Genomic DNA, 11,798 nt, shown 5'->3' on the forward strand with positions numbered 1-11,798 from the left:
AGTCTGGATCAACTTGGGTGGCTCTTTTAAACACTTTTTAGGCTCTACACCAGTTTCACGGGACCCTCTCTTCTTTCTCAACCTTCTCTCTCATATTGCACTGCCAAAATATAGTAGGAGACAGGAAAGCCTTAGAGGCTGCAGCTAACTCGGGAAGAGGTCACATACCAGTGCAGACAGAGCATGAAAGCCTCTGGGAACAGTTGTGGATCAGTGTGACATTGTAGTTAACCACAGTTTCCCTCTAGGGATTGCTCAGCTATTTTTCTTTTCTGGTGCCTACCCAAAACCACCAGCTTAGCAAGCCCCTTCTCTTCCAGGTTTGTATGGCCAGCAAACACCATCGTTGTCCCTGATGTGATATATATATATATGTATGTATATGTACTGTAGCAGCACTACAGTGTCAAGCAACCCAACCCATTGTATCAGCAAAGTGAAGTGTACTTATATATACATGCATTCATATATGGGTATATGCGTGTGTATATCCAGGTTTAAATTCAGCCCTGACTCATAGCTGCATGTTACATAGACCTGTTGGGTCGTGGTGCATGTTCCCTGCACGGAAGGTTTTGTTACATGAATTAACTACTCCTATAAAGGAGGGTTTTGCAGGCACCATTAATTAAAACTCCCCTAAGGATATACTGCATCCCCCAGGGCTGTGTTGACCAACTTTGTTAATATTAACTAGATCTCCAGGCACCAAAGCCAGCTGTGTTTCACCCAGCCCTCAATGCCAATCAATCACAGCAATCACAATTACTCAATGCCTTCAATCATAGTATTGTTGTGATTGCCCCAACTCCTCCTTCAGGTGCCTTTTCCTACAAAATGCTATATGAGGTCTCAGACAGCATAGCTATGGCTTCAGCAGGAGGTTGATTGGAGGGTAAAGCCACTGCATTAGGGAATCTGGGAAGCCAGCTCTGGAGACTTTGTTTTTCCTCTTCAATCTTTGCCTGGGACAGTACTCTGCTGGTGTAAAGTAGTAAAAGGTATTTTGACTTCCATGCTGTAATGTAATGCAATGTCCGTTGGTGCAATGGAGAGGCTGGCAAAAGCTGTCTTAATCACCCACAAGGGAAATGTTCAAAGTGTTCCTTCACTAGGACTGAGATTTTGCTCACTGGGTGATAAAGATACCAGCCTTGAGGGGTGCAGGTCCATTACAGAGGGAACAGCTTGTACCACCCACCAGAGCTTAGAGCTGAAGGTGGTCACCTGCACTGTTTCCACTCCAATGTGCAAAAGCCAGCTGTGCCATAGTGCTGGAAGAGCTGGGTCTCAGAAAACATGAGGGCTTTCATTTCATTCCAGGCTGGAAGATGGTGAGTTTTCTGTCTCAGCTCACAGCTGCTGGGCGGTCCTCTTCTCTGCAAACCTCAGCCTTTGTCAAAGAAATTTCTTCTCATTCCCTTCTCTTCTGCCCTTCCCCACTCCCACCCTGGGGCTTTCCTCACCTTCCTGAGCTCTTTAAGGGCTTCTTTTTTAATCTGCAAAGTCTAAAGGCCCCAGGTGCCGGCATCTCTCTGCTGACCTGGGAGCCTGCAAGACTTTGGGAGGCACCTTACCACAAAGGAGAGAGTTCTCAGGGGACTGAGACTCACAAGCTGCTTCAGCAGCTTCCCCACCTCCTCCAGACCCTTCCCAAAACCTGCCATCACCTCTCTCTTTTTCAGCTTCTCTTCTTGCTAAAAGGTAAGCTCCTGGGGCTCATACAGGGTGGGTGCAGGAGAAACCCTCCCATGCAAGACCTTTGGGGAGGTTGGCTGTGCTTGCTGCCATAAGCTGTGCTTTGTTAGAATTCCTGGCTGTGCACGCAGGAAGGAGGGAGAAGTGGGAAGGGCTCGGACCTCATCTGAGAGGAGCCGCTATGTAACGCAGCAGCCTCTGAAATATTTCTCGCCTGAGCTCATCTGCAAAGGGAGCTCCAGTGGGTCAGGTCTTTGTCCAGTCCCCAGCCCTGTCCCTCCCTTCAACTGACACAGCCAGTGCCCAGAGTGGGGTGCATGGAGAGTCGAGCCACGGGGCAGAAAAAGGCCAATACTCACTTGCTGCTAAACTGAAGAAGGGGGGTGAGGACCGGACCGGAGCTATGGCTGTGTGCCGTGAGAAGGGCTGGGAGCAGCTGGGGGCTGGCTGAAGCCGAAACAGGAAGAACTTCGTGAAGTCACTGAAACGTGTAGATGTGGCAGTTAAGGACGTGGTTTTATGGTGGACCTGGCAGTGCTGGGTTAATGGTTGGTATCAAATGATCTTACAGGTCTTTCCCAAGCTAAACAATTCTATTATTATATGACTTTATGGGCTGAAAACTTAAACCCCTCCCCTGAATCCCCTCAGCCCAGGGAAGTCAGAGGAAAAGCAGCTCCTGATGCCACAAGCAGGCAAACACCCCTCTAATGGGATGAGGCGGGGGCGGGCGACACGCTAAACCAGTGTGGACGGCACCAGGGTGTGAAATTGATGTCCCCATGCTGAGCCGTGAGAGCTTCACCCTAGGAAAGGGAACAGCAAAGTGCATATGCCCTTGTGTGCAGAGGGCTTTCTTCTCCCAATTAATCCTGCTGCCATTTCTAGATGCAGAATATAGGCTGCTGATTGCAGCATGCTCATTAGCTGCAGTGTTTACAGAAGATAGCATTGTGCAGATGGCAAACATTCCATGACGGGCGACCGATCCACCTCCGCCTTTCTGTTTCCGAGCTAAAAACAGCTGTTCAGGCAAGCTCAGGAGAGATTTGCAAGCTGGCCTTCTTTATAGGGGACTGGGTGGATCTGGAATTACCCTGGGAAAAAAAGTAAATGCAGCGGGATGCATTACCCTCCAGCAGGAGGTGGCCTGTTGGGTTAAGGGGGGGGGGGGGGGGGGGTTGCACAGCTGAACAAGAGTCCAAGAGCTGCTGCACCTCATTTCCAGGGTAGTTGAACTCCATTTATTTCAGAGGGGTTTGGGAGCCCTGAACAGCCATCCCTATCCTTCCTTGGTGCCTCAGCACCTCCCTTCCAGGGAGACATGTGACTCTTTACAGCTTGAACTGATGTCAGAGGATGGGGCAGTGCAGCCCCCGACTGTAAGGAACCCAAATAAAACTGCAGGAGCACAGACATTGCTAGAATTGGAGTCATTTTCCAGGGGCATGCAGGGGAAAGTAAACCCAGAGAAGTGGTGGTCTATTAAGCATTTTATTTTCACTTGCACTAGTACGGTCCCTCTCAAAAACGTAGGGTGAAAAGTGTGTGAGAAAAAACACAGGTTAATGAAAAGACAGGGATTTGGGCTTCTCTTCATTAGCAATTGCTGTCATCCATCCTCTGCTATTACATTTGCATTACACTTGCCTCAGAGGCTTCAGCCCAGTCCAAAGCCTGTTGTCTTTGCAGCTTTTCTGACATAGGAAGGTAGCCAATATCGGTGGGAGGTGCAGAGATGGAATTCTTCCCAGGAGGCTGTGCATCTCTTTAGGAACTTTTCCCTTAGAAAAGCTCACTACTAAGTCCTGTAAATCCATTTGATTCAGGAAGGTTTGGTTCATGAGCACCTGTAAGGAGAAAGAATTGAGGCAAAATTGTCACTAGTGTCACTGGAGGCTATGCCTGATGGATATCCACCACCATTCTGCCCATGCATCTTAGTATCCCAAGGGAGTACTGATGGTGGTTAGGAAAATGTCTTTCTCCTACAAAGCCAGCTGCTGACACCAGTGGTGACTGTGTTTTGGCACCAGGGTGGGGAGCACTTTGAAGGATCGTCCCCCTTCCTCCTTACACCATGTCAGTGTCCTCATAGAATGTGAAATTTTCCAGCTCTGCATTTTGTATCAGGTCCTCGTATGTGGTGGGGCAATAGGCTTTATACAGTTTCTCAGCCAAAGTGTTGCTGCCTGCAATCACAGCTTTCCGGTTGTGGTTCATGAAGTTCCACAAGTGCAGAGCGTAGGAGTGGCTGAAATTGGGGCTTTTGTCCCACACCTCATAGTACCGGCCCCAAGCTGGGTATGGTATCGGGTAGAAACGCTGGGGATTGAGGAAGGAGATGTTCTGGCAGCTGTGGTCCTCAGTGCCTTTGAAATCCGTGAGATTGCAAATGGCCTTGAGCATCCGTGTCATTAAAAAGGGCCCCTGGTTACCCCAGATGTTCCCGTTGTACTTGAGAACAAAGTTCTCCATGCAGTCCCAAATAAATTTGTGGTGGGCAGGGAAGCCAAAGATCCCATTGCTGGAGAACTGTGACTTCTGTGCCGCTAGGAAGCTTTCCTCAGGGATGGGCCTGATAGAGATGACATCTGTGTCCATGTAGATGCCTCCATACTTCCAAATGAGTGCCAGCCGGCTGGCATCAGAGCTGACATGGACCCAGTTCTTCTCCAGCTCTGGGACTACCTGCAGAGTTAGAAAGGTAAGACAATGTTGGCACTGGCGAGAACAGACCACATCCATCCACTGGGCTGCAAATGTCACCATAAAACTGCACCTGCACTCCTGCAAATGTCACTCGCTGCCTTCTCTTCCTCCAGCTATTGAATTGTATTGGTATAAGGTAAGGGGGCAGTGCAGAACAATGTTTTGTTAATATAAATGAATGCAGGAACTTTTCACATGGGTTTTGTGGGACCTACAAGGTTAAATCAATGATACCATTATTCATTGCCTGCTATTTCAGTGGGACACAACCCACTTAACACACTCCCTCATCACTCCCAGCTCTTTGAAACAGGCTGGAGGGTTTTCATTTGCACTGTTGGTATTTGGAGTTATTTTTTTTTCAGGAGAAGGAAGAGTTTGGAGGAAATGTGCCTGCCCTGCACATAGATTGAGCCAAACTAACTTGACAAAAGCTACTTGCAAGCAGTTTCCCAGGAACTTCTTTCCAGGGTGCAAGATCTTACCTTGGTTTTGCATATTGCGAGTACAAAACCTGAAATCTCTTCCTTGTCTTACCTACTGTGGGCTCTGTCAGTGTGTTGGCAGCATTAACAAGTGCTCAGGCAGCTCATTTTGTTTAACCAGCTTCAGTTGAAGCAGATTATTAAGCGCTGTTTTATCAAAACACGTATGCAGTCTATTTTTACCAGTGTTTCGTTTGCCAAAATATCTGATTCTCCAGATAGGGCGGAGGGGAAATGATGATAATGTGTTCAATAAACAAATCAATGAATACACTGCAAAACACAGCCAGAGTGTATCTATTCCAAAGCAAAACATAAAAGTGACTAATTTCACAAAGCCAGTTCTGGTTTTTATCATTCATTTGAAGCCTACTTCAGACCTTCCCCCTTCCTCTCCCCCATTTGTAAATGTTTTCTATTTCCCCTTCATTATAGAGCTCACCTGATTGTACCACTGGAGCAGAGGGGTCTCCCGGAAGACAGTTTCCATCTGGAGAGGAAAAATGAAGACATTCTTCATAGAAGACAAAAGCGAGAAGGCTGCGTAGCTGGAGTTCAAGTCCAATGCTGTGTCATTTGTAAGTCCCTTCATGAAGAGGATGACGGGCCGGTCCCGGTAAGTCCTGGCAGCAGACTCCACTGAGCAGGACACCAGTGGGGGGGGCTCCAGGCGCTCTGTCGTCTCCAGGAAAATGATGCTTTTGCCAAGGTTCAAGACCTGCTCAGGTGTGAAGAAGTGCTTGGGCACAGGCATGTAGGAGAAAAAGCAGCTGGACAGCAGGGAGATCTCGTACAAAATGCCCGAGACAAAGAAGAAGCAGAGGCATATCTGTATTTTCTTCAACATTCTTGCTTTCCCTGGGCCTTTAGGGTCATGCATTGGATGTGAATGCTAAGGAGAGACAAGGAACAGCAAAAATATATGCCAGTGTTATTAGCTAACAGGGCTGGGAAATATAAGACATGTCTTTGGACAGCATATCACAAAGGCAGTTCGGTGAAAGTCATGCCTTTTCCCCAGGACAAGCCTGGTGAGATGTCTCATGGTGGAGAGGGCTCTTCCCTTGGGGCAAAGTGCTGGGGTCCCACCTCCTCACCCCCAGCCAGACAGAAGGAATCAGGGGAACTCTTGGGGAAGGGACTTGCAGCTATGTCTCATGGCACATATATGCTTTCGTTAGATTGGCAGAGAGGGAAGAACAAAGGGAGAGAGCAGGGAGAACAAGGTGAGAAGGATCACCTTGCCCAATGCCAAGCAAGGATCCCTGGGCCCATCCCTGGGGCTGGCTGATATAGCAAACTGTTCCCAAGCACTTCATCATCATGCCAGCCCGCGCTTGTCCACAAGCAGGAGAAGTCCAGGGTATCTGAGGAACAAAATGTGCCAGTGGAATAAAGTGGCCAAGGGGGCTGTGAGTGCCAGTGAGGGTAAAGTCATGATTACAGTTCGGGATCTGTCAGCCAAAGCTAAAACACTGGCATGTAGGCACCAAGTCTCCTTCCTAGTCTGGCCCTTCTGCTCACAATTGAACCCAAAAGGCCACTAGGGACTTGGGCCCTGCTGGGGTGGGTGATGGAGAAGGACCAGAGACAGGTAGGTATAAGGATGTGTCCTGGGTTCAGCAGTAGCAGTCATGTTTCTCCTTCCTGGTAGCTGGTGCAGTGCAGTGTTTTGACTTTCGGCCTGAGAACAGAGCTGATAACAATGATGTTTTGGTTTGGCCAAGGACTTTGTGAGGCTCATGCTCTGCCAGGGAGGAGGGGAAGCTGGGAGGAAGCAGAGACAGGACACCTGACCCAAACTAGCCAAAGAGGTATTCCATACCACAGCATGTCATGCCCAGGATGTAACTGGGAGTGAGCCGGAAGGGCTGGGGGACTGCAGGGTTGGAGGAGGTATGGGTCAGTGCTTGGTCGGGCTTGGGGGGTGAGTTATTGGTTGGCTGGTGGTAAGGTGTTGTATTCTCTTCCCTTGTTATTTCCTTTATCATTATTATCATCGGTGGTAGCAGTAGTGATTTGTGTTATACCTTAGTTACTAAACTGTTCTTATCTCAACCCGTGGGAGTTGCATTCTTTTCGATTCTCCTCTTTGTCCCTCTGGTAGTAGGGGGAGGGAAAGAAGTGGGGGAGTGAGTGAACGAGTTACCTGACTGGGTTTAAACCACGACAGGATGGAAAGTGGATGGTTTTGTACAAGCGAGGAACTAGGACCTACCTGGATTATGGTTCTGACAAATCCACATTTCCAACTTGTTTCTTTGCCAGCACACTGGCAATCAGGCTGCCTTAAAGCCCAGCTCCTTGGTGAAGACACCCAAACTGTCTTGAACATGCAAATGGATTTCTGAAGGCAGAAGACTGATGCACAGGGGAAAACTGGCTATGCTGCAAGCTAAGTCTCAGTCCCAGACACAGTTTGGTACCAATGGGACCCACCTGAAAGGACAAAGAAGGGAGAGGTTTTAGGTGAGACCTGTCTCATACCTACATCAGCCTGGCCTAGCTCTTCGTTCCTCGTCTTGCCAGGAATGCCTGGTGAGCCTGTACAACACTGAGGAGTTCCTGCTGGTGAGAGGCTGGAACTTAAGCATTGCACTGTCTGACAGGTTTATGAAGCAAGGAAATTCCCTTCTGAAATGCCACCCGCTTGCATCTGAGTAGCCCTCATTGGTTTTGCAGAGATCATATGCTGGGCTCCAGCAGAGACTAGATACTTGGAATGACAACCCAATGTCCAAGCAACACCTGGAAGTCTTTAAAACCTACTTAATGAAAGGGAATGGAAGGAAACAGTTCTGTGTGCTCGGGTAATTAATGAGATACATTATCATGTCACCCAGGCAGAATACAGATAAGTCCACAGCACTGCAAACCCTGTGGAAATTCCCCTGCAAGCGCTAAGCATGCACTTGAAGCTGTGGCAGCTCCTGATCCATTTCTCAGTGCTAGATCTCATCAAATTAAATATTAAAGCAATGACTATTCCCATCAGTACAGCTTTCCATGCCGCACAGCAGATTCTGTTATTTTCCATTGCCACTGCACAAAGTTTCTCATTACACCCTGGGTGAAGTGGGTGATAGTGCTGTAGCCACAGGTACCAATGTGGCTTTGGGTACGTCATGCCGGTCAAAGCAGCATGCAGAGAAGGGAATGCTGCTTTTTAATTATTATTACTTTTCACATGGTTTTCCCACTTTCTGTCAGCCCCAGCACTCTGCAGAGGAGCCCCTGCTGTGAGAGGCAGCACCTTGTGCCCAGGGCCTCTTTGTAGATATCAAATTTTAACGGAAGGCAGGGAATGGAGAGCAAATACAAGCAGCTGGGGAACGACTTGTTCCTAAGCCTGAAGATAAACCAGCCCCAGTGATGCTCAGGTGCAGTGTGAATAGTTGCTGCTGAATCCAGCAGGAGTGAGATTAAAAACAACTACATTGCTAGAACAACATTTCCTTCTACAGTCCCATCCTGCCTCTTTCCCAGACACATGTTTCTCACTTACTCCAGCTATTTGAAGATAAAACAGAAAGAAAAAGTTGCCCCCTCATAGCTCTCTTGCCAATCTCAGCTTTGCCAATTTTCAAGCTTGCTTGTTTTCAGCTCTGACCTAAACCTGCTGCTGTTCTGTGCTGTTGCTCCATTGTATTCCAGGGACTGGTGCTCCCTCCTTCTTTTCCTTGCAATTTTAAATATCTTGATGCCACTCTCTTGGCAATGTTTGCTTGAAGCAGAAAACCCAGACTTTGCTTTGATTAGAAATAAGACCATCAGGACATTCCTATTACTGGATTAATACTTCTCCTTTGATGGCCTAAAGACCCGATGTCTTTATGAGCACCCTAGCAAAGCTGTGCTAGCAATAGTCATTCAAATTTAAAATAGTCCAGGAGGCATTTTATTTGCAAATTGTGGGGAGAGAATGAGTTGACACTCCAACACATCCCAGCTCTGTGTATGACATTGTGAAGAGAAACACGAATCTTCATCGTCTCATTCTGGGAAATTGTTTTGCTTGGTTGGTTTTCCAAAACCCCTATGTGGCGGGTTATGAATTCTCATCACATTTGACCTGGAGGCTGCTGTTATCAAAATGTTCACTTCCCCGCTCAAGTTAAAAGGACTGCAGAACCAAATGTTAAAAATAAATCCCAGCCATTGAATAGATTACCCTGCTGAGTGGGTTGCTTTTCTGGATGCAGCAGACGGCATGCTGGCTTGATGGCCCATCTTGTAAAGATATTTCTTTTCTCAGGGCAATTTCAGTATTTCAAGTGCAGGATGAAAACGGGTGGGAGACTACAAGAGAGATTACTACGAATGCCAGTGCACTATAGTACTGTTACTGCCATGTGATGATTTGTCTGAGGTGTTCATGAGACAAGTGCAGCAGGAAGATAGGACTGGATGTTTTTCAGTAAATGCCACCAAAGGGAGTAAATCAATGTGCCAGGGTGCTGGCAGCCCTGCACACCCCGTCCATATCACAGCCTGACCCTACAAACGCTGGGGTCCCTGAAGCAGCAGCTTGAGCATCCCTCAAGATTCAAAAGAGAGACTCTCATCCTCCTGTTTATTCCAAACACTGCATCTTTCCTTTGAGAACCAGCGGGTTTTGTGTTTGGGTCTGCACCCATCCAGCTGGGTGATTGTCCTTCTTTCTTCTGGAAGGGAATAACTCCAAGGCAGTCCATGTTTGTAACACACACAGCATCCCTTGAATCTACCTGGGCTTATTTCCATGTCTCTATAGAATCTACTTGAGTAAATTACAGCTAGAATCGAGTTAGCGCACGTCTGTGCACTTCAAAGCCAACTTCCTTACAGATTTAACACCAGGCACATTTGGAAACCTCTTTCAAATGGAAAACCTGTCGAAGAATATATCGCATTCATTGCAGACTGTAATTAAACAGCCGTTCCAACCTCCAGCAACTCATGCAAATGAAGCGGCTTCTTACTGCACAGCTTCTCACCTGTTTTCTGATTCTACAACCTGACATGCTTAGAGATAAAGCAAAACTCACCTCTTGGCTGCAAAAAGCTGGCAGTGTGTAGTATATTGGGAAGTAAAGCCAAGCTGAACCACACTGGAAGGTGTCCACAGCCGCTGGTAAGCCCTTTGCCTGTGCCAGAGGAGCTGCACTGCCTCTCCACAATCTTCTGCACTACCTCTCCACAATCTTCTGCCCTGCTGGGGCTTGGAGCAGCCTCATGGCTTGTTCTCCACCAGCTCTGGTGTTTGCATTCTTGGTGTACTGAGATAAGGCTGAGCAAGGAGCTAGGGTTGTGCTTTCGAAGGTGCAAGGAACAGAGGAACAGGCAGTGCAAGGTGCTTTGGGCAGCAAAACGTGAGCCCCACCACTCATGAGAGATGGGTGGGACTGAGCAAAGTGGGTTCCCTTTGCATCTTTTCAGGGTGGTTTGCAGTGTATTAAGTCTTCTCTCTTTGTATGGAAACCATGCTTATGGAGGCTACTTTACTGCTCTTTGCCCTATAGCAAAAAAGAGCTTTGTTTGAATGGCATTGATGTTCTGAATACTTCCAAAGGCAATGACAGGGTCTCTTATACATTCCAAATAACATGACATATCCTGAACTGGCTGCCTGACCAGCTTCCCATTAGAGATCAGGCAGGCAGGGAGGTTTGCTGATCCGTCAGAGCTTCTGCTTGTCCCCACAGCCTGTACCCAGGAGGATGCCTTGAGGGGTGCAGGAACATCATCAGGTGTCCTTAGAACTGGGATGATCCACTTCAAATTGGTTGGATACCCCAAAGCTTTCCTGGCCCTGGAGTATAAGGGGTATGAATTTCAGTGGCCATCCTGTGCTGGGACAGCAGAATTTGTAAGAGAGAGGTGGAGCTGTAGTGCCGGAGACATCTCCCCAGTGCATCTGTCCTGGCAGTGTTCAAGGCCAGGTTGGATAGGTATTGGAGAACCTTGTCTAGTGGAAGGAGTCCCTGCCTGTGACAGGAGGTTGGAACTGGATGAGCTTTAAGGTTCCTTCCAACCCAATCCATTCTGTGGATCTATGATGCTTCCTGAAACCCTGACCTGTGCTGAAACAGCACCACTCAGCCCATGCAAGGAGACTGGAGTATCCTGCTAGGATGCAACCTCTGGCTTCCAGTTACCCACAACCATCAGGCTCTTTGCAGCTCCCCACCTGCTCTTTTTCTCTTCTCCTCCTGATTTTTGGCAAGGCTCTGTATGTAGATTACCAGCAGGGCTGGAAACTATTCAGCCAACGTGTGCCTTCAGCCCTGCCTGTTGCGCACATGCAAGCATGGCAAAACCACTCAGTGGCCACAGAAAACCACTTCTCTCCATCAACAGCAACCACTTAGTGCTTATAAGCCACCAAAAAAAGGACTCAGCTCATCCCCTCTGCAGCTTGTGAGGGCAGCAAAAAACCAGTGTGCCTGCTCTCAAAGCTAGCTGCTGAAAACGGCAGGGTGTGCCCGTTTGCTCCTGGCCACCTCGGGGGCACCCCACCTCGCCCCACCACAGGGTGCAGGGGGCCTGCCCCTGGCTTTGTTTGTGCTCCCGTGTACGTGTTTCCTGCTGCGGATAGCTGGCAGAGGATGCAAGGGCAGCGTTGCCGCAACCAGGCAGAGCAAACAGTACCAAGGAAAGCCATCGAGATAATGAGGGCTTAATCATTAGATAGCATCCTGGGTGAAAATGCCAGGAGGGCTCCTATTCCATAGAAATTCCTTGGGCAGTGACGTAGGTGAGAAGCCCCCATGCCCTGACACACCTCCCTGTGAATAACCCTCTCCTTTGGCAAACACTTGCTCAGGTCCATCATTAGCAGTCTGACCTGCAAGGAAATAGTATGGCCAGTGTCCAATTCCAAAGCAGGGAACTCCTCCAGGAATGAACAAATTCATCTATCTG

At 48.3% G+C, this 11,798-nt stretch overlaps 1 protein-coding gene and 1 long non-coding RNA gene across 3 annotated transcripts; one reads left to right on the forward strand and one right to left on the reverse strand.

Moving 5' to 3' along the window:
- Positions 1–1,534: 1,534 nt before the first annotated feature.
- Positions 1,535–9,980, forward strand: LOC133275336 (uncharacterized). Of its 2 annotated transcripts, none has more exons than XR_009745470.1 (3): positions 1,535–1,704; positions 5,331–5,511; positions 7,425–9,980. It is a non-coding gene; the product is annotated as an uncharacterized LOC133275336 (long non-coding RNA). The 2 variants fall into 2 exon arrangements; XR_009745471.1 differs by lacking the exon at positions 7,425–9,980 and adding an exon at positions 7,164–7,280.
- On the reverse strand, positions 3,211–9,997 carry A4GNT (alpha-1,4-N-acetylglucosaminyltransferase). The gene is made up of 4 exons (XM_061465373.1): positions 9,923–9,997; positions 7,114–7,334; positions 5,338–5,787; positions 3,211–4,389 (listed from the first exon to the last, which is right to left on the reverse strand). Exons 2-4 carry the CDS (start codon positions 7,228–7,230, stop codon positions 3,772–3,774), a joined length of 1,185 nt encoding a protein of 394 aa, XP_061321357.1. The 5' UTR covers positions 7,231–7,334; positions 9,923–9,997; the 3' UTR covers positions 3,211–3,771.
- Positions 9,998–11,798: the final 1,801 nt, after the last annotated feature.

This window comes from Pezoporus flaviventris, unplaced genomic scaffold (genome assembly GCF_033815535.1).
Source record: "Pezoporus flaviventris isolate CSIRO_AGI_PZ_B2104156 unplaced genomic scaffold, CSIRO_AGI_Pfla_v1 ptg000040l, whole genome shotgun sequence".
Classification (NCBI taxonomy): Eukaryota; Metazoa; Chordata; class Aves; order Psittaciformes; family Psittacidae; genus Pezoporus; species Pezoporus flaviventris.

Coding starts and splice junctions, on each gene's coding strand:
- A4GNT (XM_061465373.1), bottom strand. CDS start 7,230: ATGTTCAAGACAGTTTGGGTGTCTTCACCAAGGAGCTGGGCTTTAAGG. Junction 5,788..7,113: donor TTGTCAGAACCATAATCCAG/GTAGGTCCTAGT, acceptor GTCTCTCCTTAG/CATTCACATCCAATGCATGA. Junction 4,390..5,337: donor TGCTCCAGTGGTACAATCAG/GTGAGCTCTATA, acceptor CTAACTCTGCAG/GTAGTCCCAGAGCTGGAGAA.